General features: G+C 42.7%; 1 protein-coding gene across 4 annotated transcripts in view; it reads right to left on the reverse strand.

The window, feature by feature from the left end:
* The window catches only part of PLA2G12A (phospholipase A2 group XIIA), a 34,931-nt gene that overhangs the window by 6,250 nt on the left and 3,506 nt on the right, over positions 1-25,175 (reverse strand). The window contains exons 2-6 of one of the 4 annotated variants that reach the window (XM_049631016.1): positions 18,627-18,703; positions 17,303-17,468; positions 1,982-2,024; positions 1,333-1,479; positions 624-700 (exon numbers count right to left, since the gene is read on the reverse strand). In XM_049631016.1, coding sequence (XP_049486973.1) covers positions 624-700; positions 1,333-1,479; positions 1,982-2,024; positions 17,303-17,468; positions 18,627-18,703 — 510 coding nt within the window. Of the gene's footprint in view, positions 1-623; positions 701-1,332; positions 1,480-1,981; positions 2,025-2,284; positions 2,989-7,422; positions 7,562-12,349; positions 15,218-17,302; positions 17,469-18,626; positions 18,704-25,175 lie in introns of those variants that run through there. The other 3 variants (XM_049631017.1, XM_049631018.1, XM_049631019.1) reach the window with 3 other exon arrangements.

Below are 25,175 nucleotides of genomic sequence, written 5' to 3' on the forward strand. Positions count from 1 at the left end.
GACACTATGGTGACCATTTTACAATGTATACAAATACTGAATCATTATGTTGTACATCTGAAACTAATACAATGTTCCATATCATTTATACCTCAATTTTTAAAAAGTTCTGAGGTTTAAATAATTATGTAAATATTATAATAGTCCATTGGCAAATGACTTGAAAATCCACAGCGTGCAGTAATTATTATAAACGTAAGCTGTTAAAATACCTACTGCATAGTGATACAGAAATTTAGAGACAATATATATAAATCCAGTTTTTGTTTGTTTTGTAAATCCACAATTTGTTGAAGCCAGTAAAAAAACCTGGGTATGGAAGGAGTCAATTAACACCTGACTGCCCAGCATCTGTAGTGTTCGCAGTTTAGACTTGATTCATTCATTTCTGGAATGACAGCCTGTTAGCGGGTGGTATGCTACATATAAATTCAGAGGCAAAATCCTTTGGAAGAGTCTCTGAATCCAGTAGTAACACATAAGCAAAGAGGCACAACCGAAACCTGTAACCCATGCTAAAGTAGTTGGTCAGACATTTTTCCAGCATGGTTAATTATCTGGATTCTAGAGAGGGTCACTGAAGCAATCCATCCCCTCAGAAGACGAACAGGAAAACTACTTACCCTCATGGATTGTGAGCAGGAGCTCCTCTGCTTTCAGATCATTAAAGCATTTCACTTCAAATCCTAGCTCTGAAAACCTAGTGACAAACTGGGTATTAGCTTATGAGCTGCTCAAAGTCGTCATATACCCCTATTTCCCTGAGGAATCTATACACATGTTTTGAATCGTTACGTTGACATTTGGTTGGGGGGGGGGGGGAAGAAAAAGTGAAATATGACAATGATAGTTCTCCTTGCTCACCCACAGCAGGAAAGGATTTACTCATACTGAAAGCTGATTCAAGTTAGGATACAGCAATGTAAATATATATGTAACGATTCAAAGCCTGCTTACATCTAATAGAACAAGGTTGGGAAGAAAATTCAGGCAAGTTCTCAAGGGATGCTGTGCCCAAATGAGGCTCATCCTGATACTCTATTTCATCAGTGTGGACACGTTTTGGTGAGTGTCATTTTATTAAATAGGTCATCATCTTGACGTGTGGATAAAACTAGCACCTGTGGGGCACCTGGGGTGGCTCAGTCACTTAAGCCACTCTTGATTTCAGCTCAGGTCATGATCTCATGGTTTGTGAGTTCGAGCCCCACACTGGGCTTTGTGCTGACAGCACAGAGCCTGCTTGGGATTCTCTCTCTCCCTCTCTGCCCCTACCCTGCTCACTTTCAAATATAAACATTAAAAAAAAAAAAAAAACACAACAACTATTACCTGCGCCTAAGATTGTCTCTGTCTGCGCTGGTGCCCCGCCTTTCTGGCAGTGTTAAACGCCAGGAGAACCTCTCATGATTGAAGATTAAAGCGATTCCTCTCCTCTTGTGGTCCATTTTGTACTTTTCTGCCGGATCAAATGTTTCACTGTTAACAAAAAGTTTATAAACAACAATCACTATGTCATATTAAATAATGAGCTCCTCCAAGCCCAAGATCAATGGGTAGGGTAGACAGAGGGCTCCTGTTTCCTCCTCCTTTGCCAGGGTGACATGATACTGGTGTGCACTGGGAAAGCCTGACAGAAATATTTCTGTGCTGATTGGTAAACAGCAGCTACCTGGAGCTCCCCACCCCCAGTCACCCCAGGGATGTCTTTTCTCCAGGAACCAGGGACAACAGCCCGCCCAGGCCCGGCTCTGGCTCCAGGGCCCATGCCACACCCGTTGCTAAGTATTTTGGACATCACTGTAGGTCCTGAACCTCGACCAGGGGCAGCAGTCAACCCGAGGCTCTACAAGTTAGCTCTCCCAGCGCTAACACTCGCCATTCTCCACTCTGCTGCTTCCCCGGGGCCATTCTTGCTTCTTACAGACTGATCTTGACTAGCAAAGGAAGAGACGTTTGTCAGGCAAGAGCACGTTTTTACCTCATATAGAAGGCATCTGTTTCGGTCATGTTTTCCTCCACACCTATTTAAAAAATTGAATTTGGTTAATTTACTCTTTGACTTGTAACACACTGCGGGACTCCCACACTGTGAACCCTTCTCTGGTTTTGCTTAGTTTAAAAGTCAAAAGTATAGGAAAAGGAAGGGAACTTAATAGATAAATGAACTATAAATTAACAGCTCAATTCTTTCTCACCCAGAACTCTTATTTGCAAAACAGAAAAGAATATTATCAAGATAAATGGAGGAAACATTATGCAAATGCATTCATGCAAAATATACCTGCAGTAACACGGTTCTGTGATGTGGAGCATAAATGAGATACGGAATTGTTTAGCGGAAACTGTTTTTGCAGATATTCTCTAAAACCGAAAAGGAATTAAAAACACAGGAGAACCAAAACACGGCGTGTGGTTAATACCGGATCCCCCTCTGAAACGGAAAAGGTAGAAGTCTGGGGCGGGGAAAGGGAAGGAGCAAGGGTAAAGGCTTAAACTTTGGGTCTCCCGAATGATTTATTTGCACTTACAACCCATCACGTGATGGAGACCCTCTGCTCTCGACCCATGCTCAGACTTCCCCACCCTCTGGACCACCTTTCACTGCGTCCTTCTCTACTCGCTAGAACAGTGCTGTGCAGCTGAACTGTCTGTGATGACGGAATGGTTCTGTACCTGTGCTGTCCCATATGCTAGCCACGGACCACATGTGGCTGTCCAGCACTTGAAACGGGGCTAGTACAGCTAAGGAACTCAGTTTTTCATTTCAACTTAACCATGGTGGCTGGTGGCTTCTGTACTATAGGGCACAACGGGTCTAGCATCTTCTACAATACAGGCCCATACACGCATGACTGTGTTTCTGCCTGATAAACTTAGCCCAGAGGGGAAGGAAAGTAATGAATAAACAAATATGAACACTATAGCAAGATGCTCCTCTCCACCGACGTCACTGAAGGAAACACAACAGACCCTCCCACCCACCCCTTCTAACCAGGAGAGTCCTGTTCCCTTCTTTCCCGGACACCAGATTGTTCTACCTTCACACCTCCTCCCTGACAGAAATCGGCCCTGAGATGAGGGTGAGGCTGGCATTCAATTCTGTGCCCTTTACCACTCACTTTCAGCTGATTCCTCCTGGAATTCCCCCAGTATCCAGACCTAGTGAGGACCCCACGAAGGCCCGCCTGCTGTCCGACAGACCCTCATCTGCTTTCCTCAGTCTTTGCATCAATTCCTGGCCTGGGTGATAAAATGCACATTCCTGGGTCCTAACCCAGATTTATAGAATCAGAATCCCAGGAGAGGGAGAAATCTGCATTTTTAACAAGGTGATTTGATTTTTATACCAGAGCTTAGGCTTAGGAGTAAAGAGCAGCCTCCCTAATGCATCCCCCCACCCCGCCAGCTCACCTGGTTTCCTTCCTACTCCATGCACTGTTCTATTTGGATACCTCCTTAAAAAATAAAAAATAAAAATTTATTGGAGAGAGAGAGAGAGAGAGGGGCAGAGAGAGGTAGAGTCCCAAACAGGCTCTGCGCCTTCAGCACGGAGCCCGCCAACCATGAGATCATATCTGAGCTGAAGAGAGTCCGATGCTCAACCGACTGAGCCACCCTGAAGACCCTACTAGGATATCTCCCAACTCCAGCCTGCTCTCTAGGGGACACCCCCTATTCCACACCCTGCTCTCCGGGTGACCTATCATCACCCACGCACCACAGGCTGCTCTACCAGGTACCTGGCGTCTCCTACACTGCTTACTGGGGTACCACTCACACGTTTACCTACCCAGGACACATCCTACTTGCTCCACATACTACTCTACCGGGAGTATGTTCTACTCTTCTTACTCCAACAACTACTCTACCCAGAAGGCTTCCTACTCCAGACACCAGTCATACCGCTGTTTGGGGGGTAGCTCCACTTCACTCCCCGCTTCCTTCCCTCCATACTTTCCTACTGGAGACACTTCCTGTTCCGCACACTGCTCACCCGAGGCTACATCCTACGCTTCCTACTCCACAAACTGCTTTACGCAGAAACTTCCATACTACACGCCGCTCTCTAGGGGAGAGCACGCTCTGCATGCTACCCAGGATGTTTTCTCCCATTCTGCTTTACCTGGGATACTTCCTACTCCACACCTTGCTCGACGTGAACCACTTCCTGCCAAAACCGGGCTCTATCTAAGGACAGCTTCCTTGGCACACACCTCTCTGCCCAGATGTTTCCTCCTAGCTGTTGCTGCACCTGCACCTGAGCGAGCCTCGTCCTGCACACGGTGCTTCGGGGAGGGGGGAAGGGGGGGCTTCCTACTTCACACACCGCTCCACCAAATAGTCTTCCTAGCTACTGCTGATATGCTTCCTATCGGGATACTCTGTGCTCCATACAGAGTACTTCCTACACCACAGTGTTCCAGGGGGTGACTTTATACACTGCTCCACCAGGGACACTTCCTACTAAGCCTCCCCTCTACCTGGGGATACTGCCTACGAACACACCGCTCCACTTGGGATACCTTTTTACTCCACACATTGTTCTACCTGGAATACTGCCGACTCCACACACTGCTGTGCCCTCAACACTTCCCACCTCACACCCTGTCTACGGGGATTACTTCCTGCTCCCCACACTGCTCTACTAAGGCCCAGGAATTTTCTCACCTTCCATTTTCAAATGCGTTCCAGGATCTACCTCCTTTTAATAGCCTCACCTCCTTCTCTTCAAATCAGTTACACAATAAAGAAACAACACAACTCAAACTAAACACATTCCATCTCTACGTGAAGGACAATCGCCCCATTCACTCCCTGGGAAGCTGCACAATTTGGGAAGCACAGATCTCTTAACACGGTGCGCAACATAGCAGGCCCAGCAGCTCACCTCTTCCAGCTTTTGCTCATCGGTTAGTGAGCGTCAGGCCGCTCAAAGGGCAGAGAGAGGGTGGAAGCTGTGGCAAATGGCCCCGTCACCAAACTAACTCAAGTCATGGAGGGTGAAGGCACTGGAGATGTGTACTCGATCGGGTCCTTAAAGTTCACTGTTTATAGTCTAAGGAAGGAACTGCGCCGTTCCTCCCGGCTAGGTATCTAAGCTGTGCATCTGGGTTGTCTCAAATACTGCCTTCCACTTAGACGTGACCCACAGACTTAGGAAAGACAGTCAGTTTTAAGTAACTCAAGATAACTTAAAACAACATTGTTTCAGGGCGCCTGGGTGGTGGCTCAGTCAGTTAAGTGTCCAACTCTTGATTTCGGCTCAGGTCACGATCTTGAGGTTCGTGAGTTCAAACCCTGCGTCAGGCTCTGTATTGACAGTGCGGAGCCTGCGTGGGAATCTCTCTCTGCCCCTTCCCACCTCTCTCTCTGCCCCTTCCCCTCCCCCCCAATCAATCAATCAATCTTTTAAAAAATAACGTTGTTTCAAAGTCAACAGATTTGGCAATCTCTGAGGGATCTTCCAAAAGTGTTTTACTGTTAATACTGACACAGAAGGAAACGGTCTGAGAACTTTACTTCAGACCCTTGCCAGCTCAAACCCTGCTCCAATATAAATGTGCGCCCTGCATCCTGCACCCCCAGTTATGGATCAGGTCCAGCTGCCATTCTGTTCTGGCTACTTGTTCACTGAAAGTGATCGGCACACACATTAGAATCTAAGTTCGATACATTACTGGAGTTGATAAATTTTACCCAGGTGCCACAGAAAACACATCACGACTCAGGCGGTATGTCCTAAGCAGACAAATTTTCAGGAAGGGCACACTTTAACAAGTGCCATTACACTGCAGGAACACAAGTTGCCTGCCTAAAAGGGTAAATGGCTCTGTCAACATGGAGAAATTTTTAACGGAGATGCTCTATATAATAGACTTGCACACTCTCATGCATCTGCAATCCAGGGTCTGTCATCAAACTGGACTCGTCCTCTTTTCACTTCTCCTTGCCTCTGATTTAGGCAATTTTCCTTTCCACCATGATGTGGCCACCACCTCTCTGCCCCTTAAATCAGTTTAATTTTTACCAACCTAATCACTCCTTTTTTTCCCTTGCCAGCCACTATTTGTTGGTGGCTCAGCACGTTAGATGCTTTCTCTGCCTCAGCTCCACAGCCCATGAGGCAGCCAGTGCGTCAGGCTTGTCCCAGGACAGTGCTGTGGAGTCGGATTGAAAGCCGGGTCCCCCTACAGACTCACGTCTCTGCACTCAGGTCGTCATGCTAACCCCCTCCAACCAGAGAAAACATCTACCTTCCTAAACGAAGTGTTCGTTTTTCCAAACTTCTCCAGTATCTACGGTCATCGCCATCATTCCCCGCAGTATCTATGAAAATCTACCCATGTCAAGTATCTGTTTAATAGTCCTGTACTGAGTAAACCACGTCAGGCCTAGAACACAGTGAAAAAGGGGGTGAGACGACAAAAAAGGAAGGACGCAGGACGGAGAAGGAAAGCAATGGGATGAGAATGGAGGGGGAAGTGGGCGGCATCCCGGACCCCTGCCCCCCTGCTCCCCACCCCTCAGAATGGGAGTGGCCACCGGACCCTGCACTGTCCGTCCAGGGCAAGGCCACTCCCTGAACTTCCTGCAACTTGACTCTGGGGCAAGCCTGGTTTTGTGCAGCAACGAATAAAAAGCTCTGAAATAAAGGCACTGTGCATCAACTTCTAGAGTTTCAACCTTTCCTTCCTTCCTTCCCCCCAACCCCCTTTTATTTTACTATGGCCAGGCTCGAAGTTTCTTCAGCTATCAGTGATATAATTAGTAAGTGACAGGGAAGAAAGTTCTAAAGTACACGTTTAGCAGTTGACTGTAGAGAAAGATGTGGTTTCAACCCAAACCCACAAACGGCCCTGGCTGCGGGAGAGGCACTGGGGCTGCACAGGCAGCCAAGGCCCGGTTTTTGTCCCCAGCTCAAGTCAGGGCATAACCAGGGGCTTCTGTGGGGGGCTCCGGTGGGGCGCTCCCGCGGGCTGCTTATGCTTCCATTATTATGCACGCAACCACTTCCTTTTACTTTTTACTCAGGAGAACACAAAACCAGATCCAACTTCCAGAAGTCAACTTTCAAAAAACCCAGGCGCGGGAGGTGCCAGCAGCCGCCCAGCCAGCCTCCGTTTAAATGGCCCGACGCCCGGCAAGAAAGAACCGTCCGGAGGACAAAGGCGGAGCGGGCACGCCCCAGCGCCGGGCGCCGCTACCCCGGGCGGCCCTGAGGCGGCGGCGACCCCGCACGGAGTCCCGGGCTGGTTTTCTGGACCAGAAGGCATTTAACAAGCTGCCCCCACCGGACTTGGCGCGCTTCCCTCCAAGACCCGCAACTTTTTCCGGCCGTCCAGCTCCCGCGTCCCCGCCCCCGCCCGCGCGCCCCGCTGGGGAAGCTGCCCCGCGCCCCCTCGGCACCCGCGGGCCTACCTGCAGGGCGAGCCCCGCTGAGCCCCGGCGCCGAAGTCATAGTGTCCCAGCACGCAGAGCTGGCGCCCGGGAAAGACTCCGCTTCCTGCATCCAGGGGCCCGCAGCCCCCGCCCCTTCCTCCGCCCCAGCCCGCCCGCCTGCTCCCGGGAGGGGGTGGGGGCCGCGTCTGCGCTCGGAGCCTCCCGCCAGCCGAGCTCAGGCTCCTGCCCCCACTCCCGAGCTCGGGGCGACCAGAGCGAGCGGGGGAAGGCCGAGGGACGCGGTCTCGTCCGCCTGGCGCCTGGAGACGAGCCAGCTCTGGGGAAATGCCGGTTGGCACCCCGAGGACACACGGCGGGCCCCGAATAGGGAAGCCGCAGGTGGTTTCACGGCACCTGCGGAGAATCGAGGCTCGCAGTCCCCGCCCCCAGTGTTTGCTTCTCCCGCCTGCCTCCCAGGGGGTGGGGGTCGCGTTTTCCGGCTTCCCGTTTAGTCCTTCCCCAGTGCGAGTTATGTTATAGGACTGTAATGATTTAAACGCTGTTTGCTTGGGGGTTTGGGGACAGAGTAAACTAGAGGCAACCCTGGGATTTATAAATCTGGTTTTCATAGGTAGAGCTAATTTGGGGAAGCGATCATAACTTCGGAGGCGGAACTTTGGGGTCTATGTATATAGTCCTCACCAACAAACAGTGCCCTGAGCGCCACCGGGTGCTCAATGTTGCATTGAACTGAGCTCCTCCTTCGGTTGGCTGTTGTGTGAATTTGCTTCAAAGACCAGCTCTAAGATCGGATTAAAAGATGGCCTCATCTTTTGTCATTTCTCTGGGTCTTGTCATTTAAAAAGTAACTAACTTCAGACTGCGGGGAAAATGTGTTAAAGTGCCATTTTTAATACATTAACATAAGAGATACTGAAGTATAAGGGATCCGTCTTCAATAAATATTACCCTATTTGGGAGAGAAAAATTAAAATCCAACTTGATAACCTTTCCCACGTGTGCTTGGTCATTAACTAGAATATGAAATCAGAGGATTTTTCTCACCCAATGCCATTTACTGTTCATTTCATTGTGTGTGCAAAATATTTCAGAAATCTGTATTAGTAACTTCCTCTGTAGTTAAGATATAGGGTATCAATCAAAGCCTTGTACGGTTGTTGTGGCGATTAACTCAAATGACCCATGAAGTTTTGGGGTGATGGTGGGGTGGTCTGGAGCCTATGACCAAGAAAGAATTCTTGGAGACATCTTTGGTGCAAAAAGGTGATTTTATTAAAGCACAGGGACAGGACCCATGAGCAGGAATTGCTGCATGCACTGGGGTTGTGCCAGGTAACTGGTTATATACTATGGAATTGGAGGAGGTAAAGACAAAAGGGCTGCCTCCAGAGGGACTTAGATATGCTAAAGAGGACTCCTAAGATATATGAGGGCTTGCTATTACCAAGCTAAGGTTGTCTTTCCCTCTAGCAAAGTATTAACTTTAAGACAGTAGGGAGTTCCTGGAGAAATATTTAACTCTGCCAGCCTCAAGTATCTGTCACTGGGCTGCAGATTATAAGGAAATTTAATTTTACCTGCCATTTCCTTCTTGCCTTTGTTCCCCACATCATTATGGGTGGTTGGGGCTGCAAGAAACTGAGTCTATAGGTTTCTGGAGATTAGGCTATTGATAAGATTGCCTTTCTCTTAGGGCACCTGGGTGGCTCAGTCAGTTAAGCATCCAATTTCCGCTCAGGTCATGATCTGGAGGTACGTGAGTTCGAGCCCTGCATTGGGCTGTGCTGGCAGCTCAGAGCCTGGAGGCTGCTTTGGATTCTGCCTCTCAGTCTCTCTCTGCCCCTTTCCCACTCACACTCTCTCAAATATAAAATAAAATCATAAAGGAAATTGCCTTTTTCTTCCAATTTACTAAGATATTTGTAAACTGGAGACCCATGTCCTATGTGACTGTGATTTCTACCAGTTAACCATTTTTCTTTCCTTTCCTCTGTTCTTGGGCATCCAAGAGTGTCTGAGGAATATCACACATATCCCATCTGGGGGTGGGGGTGCTAGCTTGTATTTTGCCCTCAACCTGCCTTATGCTCCATCATGACTACTTAAAACAGTGCCTGGCTTGTGAAGAGCTCCAACTATTTTTGTTACCACCATCTTTAGCTCACTGAAAGCAAGATTGGCCTTCTTTTGGTTTCCCCATTAGAGGAAACAGTTGCTTAGCATGTAGGAGGTGCTCAGTAAATATTTATCCATTGAATGAGATCCAGGGTTTCAGCATTTGCACTCTGGACTTTATCCAGTTTGAATGTGTTATCTGACCACCAGAACTTCCTGTCCTTTTGCCCAATTTTCAGGGTCTCCTCAGCCTGAGTCCTGAAAACACTCCCCCCCTATAGATGTGGAAACCCAGTTGGCTGACTTTCCACTTATCTGAAAGGTGAAGATAAAAGGAATGTTTTATTTTTTCCCCCTAAGTATCTTATCTCAGAATATTGTATTGCTTTTTATAGCATATGTATGTGGTTATGTTTTAAAGTAAGATTTTGTCTATCTTAAGACACAAAGCATTTTGGGATACTTATTTCAGAATTCTAAATGTGTAATTTTAGCCTTTTAAAGCAATAGCTATCCCAATAAAATGAGTGCCTAGGATTGGAAAACAGGCTGCCTAGACTCTAACCCTGGCTCCACCATTTTCTTAGCTGTAAGACATTGCATAAGTAACGATTTAACCTCTCTCAGCTTCAAATTCTCATCTGTAAAATGGGAACCAAGCTTACTCAAGTTTTGGAGACAGTAACTGTCAAACTCCTAGAATAGTACCTGGCTCACAGTAAGCTTTCAGTACATTTTTAGAGATCACACCATGGTCTCTGAAGCAGCAGTATCGACATCAGGGAACTTACTAGAAATGCAAACTCCTGGGACCTACAGAATCAGATCTCTTGAATAGGAGAGCCTGGAGTGGGGTCCAGCACATGTTTTAATGCCAGAATCCGATGATTCTGCTTCTCGCTCATGTTTGAAAACCACTGACTAATTAGACTAATTAGAATCCTACCAATGCCACCTTCTCAAAGAAGAAAAAGAACTGAAAACAAATCCATATTATTAAAATAATTAACATGCATTAAAGATGAAAGTTAACTGACAGGATGGCTTAAGTGTCACTTTCATAGAACTTACTGAAAGGTCTTAGCCAATTGTCACCTATGCTAGAAATGAAGTATATGGAATAAAATTCAGAGATAATTCTCAAATCTTGGTCATTTTTTTTTCAACTTACCCCGCTAAACTTGATTTTCCCTATATAAATCACAGATATATTAGATTCCTATAATCGTGATTCCTATACTAAGCTGAAAGCCAACAAAAAATGTTTGTAAAGTTGTCTGCAGGGAACCTTTGAAAAATGTTCTTGGAAACCTATAAACCTGAGGCAGAAAAGCCTGACATCACTATTGCTTGTATATATCACTATTGCAAAGAGACACTAGTTTGTTATTTTTATTAATCATTTTTGTATACTGGTTACACTGACTCATTCCTGCTTTATGACTTGAGCAGATGGCTGGTTTTGTAAGGTGAAGCAGTGAAGAAAAACTGCAAACGAAGGGGGCTATTCAATCACTTTAACCAGTCCTGAGTTATATATTACACAAGACCTGAATGAATACATTATAAGTAATATCTGTGAATTTGAATAATGCAATGAGATACATGTGGGAAGATCTTACCTAATAGGTTTCACTCTACCCCAAATTTACTGAAGCCAGCTTCCTAAACAGTTGTTTTGATAGACTCCATGGTCTTCACTTTGTTAGATGTTATCATTATGTACAGGATAAAATAATGTACATTTTGATTTCCCGACAATCTTGTACTTCTATATATACTGATAGAAATACCACTTTTTCATTTTAGGGAGAATTAGTTATAAAGTTAATAAGACAACATTTTAATTAATATTACTAGTATAGTCTATGGGTTCACTGAAGGAATGCCTGTTCCAGATGTGTTTAACTTACTTTTGTCCTCATTATTACAATTCTTTCTTCTTTAGAGCTTCTCTGTGCCTCAGTTTTTCACCTATGAAATGAATACAGCCATATCTGTCCCTGGAAGAAGTGCATCAAAAGATTTTAAAGACATAGGTGGTATTTAAAGGCAATATAGTTTTATTCAAAAATATCAGTCTTAGGTTTCTTGCAGAGAACTGCGGAAAGCTAGTCTTGGGGTTTTCTTTTTGTTTTTGTTTATGAATCTATTCTATGGATAGGGAAAATGCCATTCTTAAAATCTAAATACATGCCCTGTGGTACATAATTCAAGGGAAGACATTAGTAAGAACTCATGTTCAGCTTAATATATATGCACACACAGAAATCATTCTAGAGACGTACATGTACATGGGTTAATATACATACATATTTCCTAGCTCTGTTTGCTGGGAGGATCTAGCAGAATGGATCCTCTAGTAGCAATGAGCAAATCCAGTACCCAAATACTGGTTTCTAAGTTCCACTGCAAACCATTCCCCAATAAAAGGGACTGGTGCTCTTTGGAGAAGAGGCAGATTCTAGTGCTAGAAATACACAGGTTGGGCCCAGATCAACTTTCCCACATTCTTGCCAGGAAGTATGGAAGTGTTCAAAAGTCAAAAGGATGGGGATATATCAAAGAGACAGAGGAGCCAACCAGACAGAACTCCTAAGAGCCAAGCTGGAACAACTTGAGCAACAAAGTAAACATTACCCAAAGTCTAAAGGAAATATACAGGAGTCCATACTGATACAAAGAATTGAGGGGGGGGTGGGGCGCCTGGGTGGCTCAGTTGGTTGAGAGTCCGACTTGGGCTCAGGTCATGATCTCACAGTTTGTGGGTTTGAGCCCTGTGTCAGGCTCTGTGCTGACCGCTTGCTCAGAGCCTGGAGGCTGCTTCGGATTCTGTGTCTCCTTCTCTCTCTGCCCCTTCCCTGCTCATGCTCTGTCTCTCTCTCCCTCAAAAATAAATAAATGTAAAAAAATAATAATAATTGAGGTGGGAGGGGACAAATTTTTCTTACAGAAAAATTCCAAGTACCACATAAAGATACTCCCCCTTCCAGAAGGTGGAACAGAATCTTGCCCGCTCATCATAGACTCACCACAGACTGACCTGGGGGCTGACTTCCAAAGAACAGAAGTATGGAAAGAAAAAAATAAGAAGTGTCCAGAGTTAACATACCATCAAGTTGATAACATTCAATTACTGATATGATTTGATGAGAAGAACCCTTCTTCACCTTTGTGGTTTTCTTCCTAAATATCCATAACCCCAGTGCAATTATGAGGGAAACATCAGACAAGCTCAAATTGAGGGGCATTCTGCAAAATACTGACCAGTACTCCTCAAAACCGTCAAGATTATGAAAAACAAGCCTGAGGGAACCGTCACAGACCAGAGGTTTATCAGACATGATGACTAAATGCAATGTGGTATCTTAGATTGGATCATGGAAAATAAAAATGACATTAGTGGAAAAACCAATGCAATCCAAATGAAGTCTAGAGTTGATTTCTTAACAAATGTTTCATGGTTATGTAAAATGTTAGGGGTAAGGAGTACAGAGCAAGTCTAGATTATTTTAGCAACTTTTCTGTAAATCTTAAAATTATTCCGAGATCAAAATCTTAACATGTAAAAATAGTTTCTACTGATCTTTGTGTATAATTTATGACCATGAATTAAATATTTTATAGAATTCTGAGTCTGTCCTCTTGAGAAACCAATGCTGCCAAGAAAACCCATCAATTTATTATAAGTTTAAAAGTTACCTGGTCAAGTATTTCAATAGTAAATATTGATAGAGAGCTTATAAAATTGCTGCTTTTTAAAAAGTCTGGAAAGTATCAATTAAGGGTTCCAAACATTTAAGTTAGACCCCAGTTTGCTCCATTAGTCACAAGGGATACACTTGCCCTGTCTCACAGAGAACACATCTCTTAGCAGAATAGCTCCACCAGCTCGGTTTGGGAAGTTATCAGGTTCCCAGCGATGATATATATCCAAAGTTAGGAATGTGGCCCTTTCTCTAGAACATACTTTTCTTTCTGCCCACTTCTGCCTGTAATGACTTAAAAAGAACCACTTCTCCTGGAGCTGCCTTCTCTGACATTCCAAGCAGTTCATCTTAATAACTCTGACCATAGGTTACCCAAAAGTTATGTATGGCTTGGGATCGTAGGCTAGGGAGAGTCAACAGCCGGTGGTAAGCAAAGAGGCATAGAGGAATACAGCTGGGCTTTCCAAAGGGTAGAAAGCTTTCAACACACACAGACATTTTCAGAGGTAGTTAAGGGTCTGGGATTTGCTTTTAAACATCTGCTAATAATTTTCAATGTAAATAAGAAATCTACAAAAGATAGCTCTTTGTATCTTGCTTTACCATCTGTTTTGACTCCACAGTTAAAGACTTAAAAAATTTTTTTCAAAAACAATGTTTAGTAATAAGACTGCTATTAGGAAAAGGTTACCGTCTTAAAAATACACCTGAATCTACTATGAGGACCAAGTGCTAAGGAATAAACACCAAAGCAGGGCAGCATATAATGCTCTAATGTGTATGTGAAGCACCTTTTCATTTGTCTCATTAAATTCGTGTTTTCTTCAATTTAGCCAAAGGTTATAGCAAAATATGGTATTTCTCATATGAATAGTTCATAAAATGGGAGTGGCTGGGCATCTGAATTTTGTTTATGTCACCTTCTAGGCACATTACATAATACTTAGTTATCCTGGTTTTGCTCCCCAAGAGGCCACCAATTTTACAAGAAAAAGAGACATGGAAACCTTGTCCTTGTAACCAGTCTTGTCATTAATAGAAGTGAGACTTCTCATATGTGGATCTTGAGAAACTTAACAGAAGACCATGGGGGAAGGGAAGAGGGGAAAAATAGTTACCGACAGAGAGGGAGGGAGGCAAACCATAAGAGACTCTTAAATACAGAGAACAAACTGAGGGTGGATGGGGGAGGTGGGGGAGAGGGGGAAATAGTGATGGGCATTGAGGAGGGCACTTGGGATGAGCACTGGGTATTGTATGTTAAGTGATGAACCACGGGAATCTACCCCAAAAACCAAGAGCACACTTTACACACTGTATGTTAGCTATCATTTGACAATAAATTATATTAAAATAAAATAATAGAAGTGAGACTTATTCATATGCTCAATGGGCTACAAGAAAACAGCATATCATGTGTTAATTAAAATAGAGAAAAATAAAGTCAGATCCTTCCAAGCATAAAATGTATAGTTAAAATTTTGTAATAAACATATATTTCTAAGTGAAGATTTCCCCGTATTTTCAAATAAGATAATGCTAAACACACATTGTAATCCATTTTACATGTGACTTCATTGTTTTGGTAAACACAGTTGTGAAAACTGAGTTACAGACTGCTTCTTTTAAAATATTCTCCCCTTAACACACACCTTTTTCTGAGATCGGTCAAGACAACTTGGCACACTAAGGCAGCAATGTCCAGGAAGATCACCTCCCCCACTTTTTGCTTTAGTTTGAATGTCAAAATAAATCTTAAAATAATCCTTTCACAAAAGTAAGGCAGCTTTATGCTGTAAAACGTTATTTCTTTGTCAAAGGTTAGATTCTTCTGTCCCCTTCTGCTGTCACCGCCTGTCAGCATCTTCTTTAAAGATCACTTTTTTCTTCATAGCGGCACCTACATGCGGCTCGTTGGCTGTCCAGGTATGGTTTGCAGCCTAAATGTATAACACTATCAAACAAGAGCTCCACTGCTGTTTCACACGCTGTGAAGTAAGAAAGCACCGTGACCACAAGGCAACCACAAAGCACTGCTCTCTCCTCACATACATTACACGTTACGGCATGATGTCAAGCACACCCTTGGTGGGCACTTAACATATGTTATGTCACCCTCACCCTCACCCTCGCCAGCCAGAGCACCTACATACAGACTGTCGGGGTCAGCACCTTTAGCATGTATCTGCTTTGTTTGCTCACAAATGTTCAGTTTTTTACGTACTCGGCAAACAAGTCTCTCTGAATGGTACTGATTAGTTCATCACTGTTAATTTTCCTTTTATCTGAAAAATACCACGATTAAAGATGCCTTGGAACACTCAAGTTTGCATTTCAATAAAAGATTTTTAGGTGTAGAAGAAATAAAGGTTAAAAACAGAGAAACCTCAAAACATTTAATTATGGCCAATGACTTCTAAGAACTGATCATACATCATTTAAGATGCTTAAGGTAAATGGACCCCAGTCTTTCTCTCTCTCTTTCTCATTATCCAAATTTGGCTTGGGAAGGGAAACATAGGAATCAAAAATGTTTTTCCTCTGGCAGAGTTTAAAATTTTTTTTAGGGAAAAAAAAAAGGTAATATGGGGTGCTTGGGTGGCTCAGTCGGTTAAGCATCCGACTCTTAATTTCGGCTCAGGTCATGATCTCACCGCTCATGAATTTGAGCCCTGTGTTGGAGCCTAACAGGGCAGAGCCTGCTTGGGATTCTCTGTCTCTCCCTCTCTCTCTGATCCTCTCATGAGCTCACTCTCTCTCAAAATAAATAAATAAAGTTAAAAAAAAAAAAGTAGACTTACTTTTCTTATTCTCAGAGGCCTAGAGCAGCCAGGTTAGATTATCTCAACACACTCCACTTACAGAGACATAGCACAGAGTGGCTTTTAATTGTCCAATCTTCCAATTTCAAATACTCATGTTAAGGAAGAAACTATTCATTGCAAAATCTTGACATTCTCAAAGTTCTCCAAAAGGCTATGTCATTAAGGAACACAACTACCACAGAAGTGTCAAGGCTATAATTATTAAATAGGGCATTGCAGGGAAATTGGCTGCATCATTTGGCCACACTCGTAGGTCCTTAGATCAGAAGACAGGAAATACATCCATGCATGCTTCAGCCATACAACTAGGTTACCTTAGCCGAAAGCATGCAAGGGCATTCAGAGGCTGGAAGTTCAAGCTGCACCTGGAGCAGAGATTTCTTTCTTGACAGTTATTACTAGGAATTCAGAATCATACCTACAACAGGACACTGCCTGGGGAATACTGTAGCAGCCAGAACGCAAGTTTAGAATTGGAAGTATGCAACTTGGGACAAGTTACTTCTTTCCGAACCTGTTTCCTTCCTTGAAAAATGGGTATAACACTACCTACTTGTTTGGGTTTTGTGGACATTGAGGAAAATCTATCTAAGAGATCTAGCATGGTATCTTACGAAAAGTGCTTCTTAAAAGTTAGTTTCCTGTCCTGCCCCTTCTCTTCTGATTTCAACGTATGGTAAATAATTCGGCTGGACAGTGAAGAGATTTTGTAACTTCTAGTATTTGTACAGTGACTTGTATTTCCACTGATATTTCATTTTATACTTATGATGACTCTGTGAGGTGGGTATTCATGTTATTTTATAAATGAGAACACTGAAGCACCTTTACTCTTTGCTGGTTTTGCTTTGTGTCCCTTCACTGTGAGTACGACTATATGCTGAATCTTGTCAGTCCTCCTAGCAAACCTGGGGTTGGTTTTGGGGACCCTCCTAACAGAGATACATATGAAGGGACAGAGTTAAGGCTCAAATCTTCTAGAACTTCCCACTCCAAATACAATGTGTTATACTCTTAAAATCACTGGATCCAGGGTTTCAAACTTTAGGCTCTAGAGAATTACAGATATAGTACTGGACACAGACCTTGGATGAATTCTTCTCTGCCTCGTACACCCCACTCCTAAGGTTTCTTAACACTTTTTGCTTCCACGACTATAACTCATTTGAGATGACAAAACCAATGACTCCTCATCCCAAAAAACTGAAGGGGCTGTGTCACGATAGATAAGGTAACACACATCCTTACCCTGAACATGCTGAGCCAGCCCGAGTGTCTTCTGCACGTTCCGGCAGATCTTAGAGAGGCAATACTGGAATTCCTCATCACAGTCATTCTTGCTTTTGCCACAGGTCTCGTAGCACCTGTCGTGCTGGTTGCAGCACTTTGTCAGGGAAGGGATGCCAATATTGAGCTGAAAGAGGCATTTGGATGGATTATTGTTGATGAAATTCAAAACTCCTCTGCCGAAGCACTGCACTCAAATAGACTTAGAAATCAAGGACAATGACTGCTGCATAATTTCCAAAATCCATTTCCGTCTACAAATATTTTCCATGTTATTTCTACATCTCCCTATTACTCACCCGCACCCACCCGTGTTCTCTCCCTCTCAGCCATGCCTCAAACTTCCTATTTTGCAATATTCACAGTTATCTGCTGATAACAAACGTAACTTCCAGTTGTCCAAAACACCAAACAAAGTTTTAAAAACAGAAAGGTCAAGCCAAGACCTAAGATTGATTTAGGGATATTCCAAAGTATTTTGTACCTCTCCCCCTATAAAATGTTCTTTATATAAAATATCACTGAAAACTTTTAAGCTCCTACGACTCATATTTTATGTTATCATGGTTCAATCTTTGAGTGTTAATCCACTCCCTAAAGATACTGTTCCTTCGAATCTGTAACTTATCTTTAACTGATTTAAATAACTACGTGCAAAAATCTTGTGTCTAGGAATCAGTCATGTTTTCCCACAAAAGCTATCCCACTTCACCTAGTTTTAATAGAGTATAAATAGGCTTTATTTATACTTTTTCATCCTAAGAAGCATTCCTTCTATACTCTAAACTTTAGTTTTTTTAATCTTTATTTTTGAGAGACAGAGGGACAGAGTGTGAGTGAGGGAGGGGCAGAGAGAGAGGGAGACACAGAATCCAAAGCAGGCTCCAGGCTCTGAGCTGTCAGCACATAGCCCGACATGGGGCTCGGGCTCAAGAACCATGAGATCATGACCTGAGCTGAAGTCAGGTGCCCAACTGACTGCACCACCCAGGCGCTCCTTCTATACTCTAAACTTTTAAACTATGTGTGTGACACAAGGAAATATCATTTCAACAGAATTAACATCTACAAGATTAAAAAATAAAACATGTATTTTAGTCCATTTAGTTTTATCAGAACTTATTAAATGTTTTAGCTATAAAAGAATATAATAAATCTAATTACCATTACAATAAGCAAAATTATTTGTGAACCTGAGAACACACTGACAGTCTTGCGTTATTAAGAGTACTTGCATAGCCTACCAATCATAAAACTTATCAAATAAGAAAATAATAATATTTACGTGAACACCAAACAGTGGAGAGCCACATCCATTCGGCGGGGAGGGTTTATACCCATAACGTGGGAAAGGCTTAGATCCTATAAAATAGAAATGGTATCATAATTAATTTTCAAATATGATAGAAAATACATACGCAAAAAGGTCTATGATGTGCTATGCTAGCCTTGGAAATATTTAACATTTAAATTTTTTTTCAATGTTTACTCATTTTTTTGAGAGACAGAGTGCAAGCAGGGGAGGGGCAGAGAGAGAGGGAGGCACAGAATCCAAAGCAGGCTCCAAGCTCTGAGCTGTTGGCACAGAGCCTGACGTGGGGCTCAAACTCACAAACTCACGAACTCATGATCATGACCTAAGCCAAAGCTGGACACTTAACCAACTGAGCCACCCAGGTGCCCTGGAAATATTTAATATTTAGATACTGCCATAAGTGACTGTCTTTATTCTAAGCCTAACCATACAAAAGCTTACTGTGGACTTCAGGAAATTTCGGAGGTTACTTGCCAGATTGGGCCCATATATATGACAGATAAATCCACCCTGTTTCCCTGTATATTCTAACACTTACATTTTTTGGTTAAAACTTTATAGGGCAAGAACGGTACACTCCCAAACTTCAGTTAATACCCCACTGCACACAAACCTCAATAACCATTAACTAACTAGTTTACTCACAGAGCTTGAAGCTGAGGAAGATGAGGTCATCCAATGAACATTTAATTACCTTAATGCCATCATAAGACTTTACAGGACCACACATTCTAGCCTGCACTCCAGCCAACCATTTCACAAATATACCCCTTTTCCAGCTAAGGACAAAGATCAGGAATAAAGACTGCTTGGTGAACCATATTACTACATTTATATTCTCCCTAACAGCACAATGGATCAGTAACAAGGAAAAAGATGACTTTATCACAGCAATCTTAAATGCTGCAAAATATATCAGAAATATCTCGCATGTAATATAGAAATGATTCCAATATACCCAACAATCACCTAACTTTCTCTTGAAGGTTTCTCACAATCCTCCTACAGTGTCAAGAAACAGCCTATCCCATTGTGGAATAGCACTAACCGTTAAATTCTTTCCTGTTTCCTGTAAATTCTACCTATAAACAATCCTCTACCACCTGGGAAACACGAAACAAGCCGATTGTTTATCTTACATCATAATCCTTCCAACATTTGGGACTACCATTTATCTTTAATTCTAAAAGCAAAACATCCCCAGTTATTCCAAACACTTCCCCATAATTGCTTACTTAAGAGACACAAAGTATCCACCAACTTTCATTCAACTAATATTTATTACTAGAAGACTTAAATAAAGATAAGTTTACCCTCCAAAAGTAAAGGGAGGGGGAAAAAAGCAACCCTTCCAGTAATCAGCCATCAAAATAAATAACTCCCTCAAAGTAAGGATCTAAAAGTGGTTTGAGTTGCTAAGACTCACAAGCTCGACTGAGGTGACAAAGAAGTAGAGCCTGAAGAGAGTATAAGCTCATGAAGATATAAAGCTTTAGCTTAGCCTGCTCCACTCAGTCTGAAGAACAGTATGTACAAAAAGAACGTTTATGACCGATCGAGGAACCAGGAGGCCAATGACAGAAGTTGGTCTTGTTTCTCCAGCACTGTCCAAGAAGGATGGTTGTTTCTGGGCCCTTGGAAAATGAAGGAACACACCTCATGCTGTCAGGGACGAGTCACTGTAATCCTTCAACTCCTACTTTTAGTCTTTCATTCTTAAGAAAACTATTAATGATTTGGCTATCCCCTGAAAGGGCCCACAGAGGGAGGATATACTAACCACTTGGAAGTCTTAATGGGCACCTCAAACTCAAAATGTACTTCCTGACATTCATCCCCAAACCTGCTCCATCCACAGTTCCCTCTTGTCAAGTAGAAGACTCCAACCTTGCTGGTGCTCAGGAAAAAAAAACCTTAGCCATTTCTGACTCTCTCATTTTCTTATATCCCACATCCATGCCAACAGCATGTCCTGTTTGACTCTACCTTCAAAATATTGAGAATCTGGGGCGCCTGGATGGCTCAGTCGGTTAAGCGTCTGACTTCAGCTCAGGCCATGATCTCATACTCTGTGAGTTCAAGCCCCGCGTCGGGCTCTGTGCTGACAGCTCAGCTCCTGGAGCCCACTTCAGATTCTGTGTCTCCCCCTCTCTCTGCCCCTCCTCTGCTCATACTCTGTCTCTGTCTCAAAAATAAATAAAAACATTAAAAAAAAATATTCAGAATCTGATCACTCCTTACCACCTCCACTGCTACCATCCTGCTTTAAGCCACCATGGATTACTGCCATAACCTCCTAATGTCTCCCTACTTTGCTCTCCCCACCCCACCCCATCTCCAACTATAGTCTATTCTCAACACTGAACCTGAGTGATCCTATTAAAATGTTAGATCAAGTCCTCTGCTCAAACCCCTCCAAGGGGTTCTCATTCAGAATAAAAGCTAAAATCCTTTCAATGCCTATAAATTCTGTATAGTCGACTACACACACACCCTGACTTCTCTGACCTCATCTCCTTAACTATTCTCTCTCCTCTCCCTTTCTTCCACACTTCATTCCATCACCTATGACCTCTCTGTGGTTCCACACACACTCCAGGTCTACTCCGGCCTTCATGCCATTGACCCTGCTGTTCTATGAGGACGCTCTTTCTCCTCGTATCTACAGTTATTCCTTCACTTTCTCAGCAAGGCCTTCTGTGACCATACCATTTGTAGCACGCATATCCTTTAAACATACTATATCATTAATCTACTTATTATCTGTCCCTCCCCATACTAAAATATTAACTCCTTTTAGGGCAAGAGTTTTGTTTTGTACCTCCAAAGCCTAGAACAGTGCCTACTATATGGTTAGGTTCTCAATAAATATTTGTTGATGAATGAATGAATGAATCAATCAATCAATCAATGAGATGACTTGAAGGCAAATCCCCATGGCAGTTCTAATTATCCTTATAAATAAACTGGTACTGCTGCTTATCCTTCAGTCTCCTTTTAGTTTGGTGACCGTTAATCAACCTCCAAAGACTGATCACTTCTAGTTTGTCACATGTTTTTAAAATGTGCCATCTCAAACTAAACACTACTAGGTATGATGATGTATTAATACAGCTTAAGACAGTTAGCATATATTTTAGCTGTGTCTCAGTGGTAAGATACATCAGACAGTAGGAAAAAACAACCAGTTCTTTCTAAAATGAACTTTTTAATATCTCCTGCTAGACACTTAGCACTTCTACAGTTTAAATTTTGAGTCTAAGTATTAGATCGTGAATCTCTTGTTAGATCATTTTTCAGGACTGTTCACATTTTTTTAAAGTTTATTTTTATTTTATTTTTTGAGAGAGACAGAGAGAGCGGGAGAGAGAGGGAATCCCAAGCAGGCCCTGCACTGTCAGCACAGAGCCCAATGTGGGGCTTAAACTCACAAACCATGAGATCATGTCCTGAGCCGAAACCAAGAGTGGGACACTTAACCGACTGAGCCACCCAGGTGCCCCTGTTCAACACATTTTAAATTTAGAGCTGTCTACCCAGTGTTGCTGCTCCCAGATATTCACAGATATGAGACACAGATATTAACCAGGGCAGAGGTCTGCTACACCCTGTCATAGATAAGCCCTCTCTATAAGCAGCCATGAAGTCATTAACCCAACCTTTTGGGTAGACTACTCAACCAGTTGTGACTTCATCTAAATCAAGTTTTCTCCAACCTACATTTCTCATGAGAGTATCATGAGAAACTAGCCATTTGATCTATGGTTTTCTTTGTCCCACCACATGAGAACTCTTTTCACTGAGTGGATGGAGGCTAGCTCAGCATCACATTCTTGGGGAAGCCATTCTATTTCCTTGAAGCTTCATCATGACGCTCTCTGTCAGGGGTTTTAACAACCAACTGTTCAGGGGCACCTGGGTGGCTCAGTCAGTTAAGTGTCCACCTCATAGCTCAGGTCATAATCTCCGGGTCATGAGATCAAGCCCCATATCAAGCTCCCTGCTCATTTTTTTTTAAGTTTATTAGTTTTGAGAGAGAGAGAGAGAGCAAGCAGAGGAGGGGTAGAGAGGGAGAGAGAAAATCCAAGCAGGCTCTGCACTGCCAGCACAGAGCCCCACACGGGGCTTGAACTCATGAGCCATGAGATCATGACCTGAGCTGAAATCTAGAATCAGATACTTAACCAACTAAGCCACCCAAGTGCCCCAGAAATGTTTCTCTCTTGATGCTTTGTTTTATCATCTGTGTGGACAGAAAAAATCTAAAGATTTGCCTGGACTGAGGTTATGACAGATCTTTTCTACATATTTTTTAAAAACTTGATGTAAATACTTCCGAATAGACCAATTTCCTTCCAACTTCCTGAAAGCCACTGAAGCAGATGACTTGTCATAAAGGAAAGGCTGTTGCAATCCCTATCAAAATAACACGAGCTTTCTTCATAGAGCTAGAACAAACAATCCTAAAATTTATATGGAACCATAAAAGGCCCCAAATAGCCAAAGCAATGCTGGAAAACAAAAACAAAAACCAGCTAGAGGCATCACAATCCCAGACTTCAAGATCTATTACAAAGCTGTAATCATTATGGTATTGGCACAAAAACAGACACACAAATCAATGGAACAGAATAGAGAACCCAGAAATGGACCCACAAATGTATGGCCAACTAATCTTTGACAAAGCAGGAAAGAATATCCAACGGAATAAAGACTCTTCAGTAAGTGGTGCTGGGAAAACTGGACAGCGACAGGCAGAAGGAACCTGGACCACTTTCTTACACCATACACAAAAATAAACTCAAAATGGATGAAAGACCTAAACGTAAGACAGGGAGCCATCAAAATCCTCGAGGAGAAAGCAGGCAAAAACTTCTTTGACGTTGGCCGCAGCAATTTCTTACTCAACACGTCTCCAGAGCAAAAATGAACTATTTGGGACCTCATCAAGATATTTCTGCAGGGTGAAAGAAACAATCAGCAAAACTAAAAGGCAACTGACAGAATGGGAGAAGATATTTGCAAATGACGTATCAGATAAAGGGTTAGTATCCACAATCTATAAAGAATTCATCAAATTCAACAACCCAAAAAAACATATAATCCATGAAGAAATAGGCATAAGACATGAATAGAAACTTCTCCAAAGAAGACATCCAGATGGTTAACAGACACATGAAAGAAATGCTCAACATCACTCATCATCAGGGAAATACAAATCAAAACCACCATGAGGTACCACCTCACACCAGTCAGAACGGCTAAAATTAACAACTCAAGCAATAACAGATGCTGGTGAGGATGTGGAGAAAGAGGATCTCTTTTCACTGCTGGTGGGAATGCAAACGGGTGCAGTCACTCTGGAAAACAGTGTGTAGATTCCTCAAAAAATTAAAAATAGAACTACTGTATGACCCAGCAATTGCACTACCAGGTATTTATCCAAGGGTATGCTATTCTGAAGGGGCAGATGCACCCCAATGTTTATAGTAGTGATATCAACAATAGCCAGAGTATGTTAAGAGCCCAAATGTCCATCGACGGATGAATGGATAAATTAAGATGTGATGTATGTGTGTGTATGTGTGTATATATATATGTATATATATATATACACACATACACACAATGTAATATTACTTGACAATCAAAAAGAATGAAATCCTGCCATCTGCAACTACGTGGATGGAACTGGAGGGTATTATGCTAAGTGAAATTACTCAGAGAAAGACAAATATCATATGAATTCATTCATATGATGAATTTAAGATACCAAACAGATGAACATAAGGGAAGGGAAGCAAAAATAATTATAAAAATTATAAAAAATAATTTAAAAAATTATTATAAAAAATATAAATTATAAAAACAGGGAGGGAGACAAAACATAAGAGACTGTTAAATATATGGGGTGCCTGGGTGGCTCAGTCAGTTGAACGTCTGACTTCGGCTCAGGTCATTATCTCATGGTCTGTGGGTTCGAGCCCCACATCGGGCTCTGTGCTGACAGCTAAGAGCCCGCAGCCTGCTTCCGATCCTGTGTCTCCCTCTCTCTCTGCTCCTCCCCCCCTCTCACTTTGTCTCACTCTGTCTCTCAAAAATAAATAAATGTAAACATATTAAAAAAAAAAAGAGACTCTTAAATATAGAGAACAAACAGAGGGTTGCTGGAGTGGTTGTGGGAAGGGGGATGGGCTAATTGGATATGGGGCATTAAGGAATCTACTCCTGAAATCACTGTTGCACTATATGATAACTTGGATGTAAATTAAAAAATAATTAATTAATTTAAAAAAAAAAGAAAGAAAGGGAAGGCTGTTGGGTCAACGATCTCACCACTGCGCTCTATAGGAAATGCAGCGTAGAAATTCAAACCTGTTTTCCCAAACACTTGAGATTTTAATTCGTGATTACTAATCTGCAGAAGGTCCTTGTGCTACTTTATTTTTCTAGTCCATTCACTCTCCTATTTTCCTCAAATCTCCAACACTTCTATTCCCATCTTCTCTCTCAGCTATG

This window comes from Panthera uncia, chromosome B1 (assembly GCF_023721935.1).
Source record: "Panthera uncia isolate 11264 chromosome B1, Puncia_PCG_1.0, whole genome shotgun sequence".
Classification (NCBI taxonomy): Eukaryota; Metazoa; Chordata; class Mammalia; order Carnivora; family Felidae; genus Panthera; species Panthera uncia.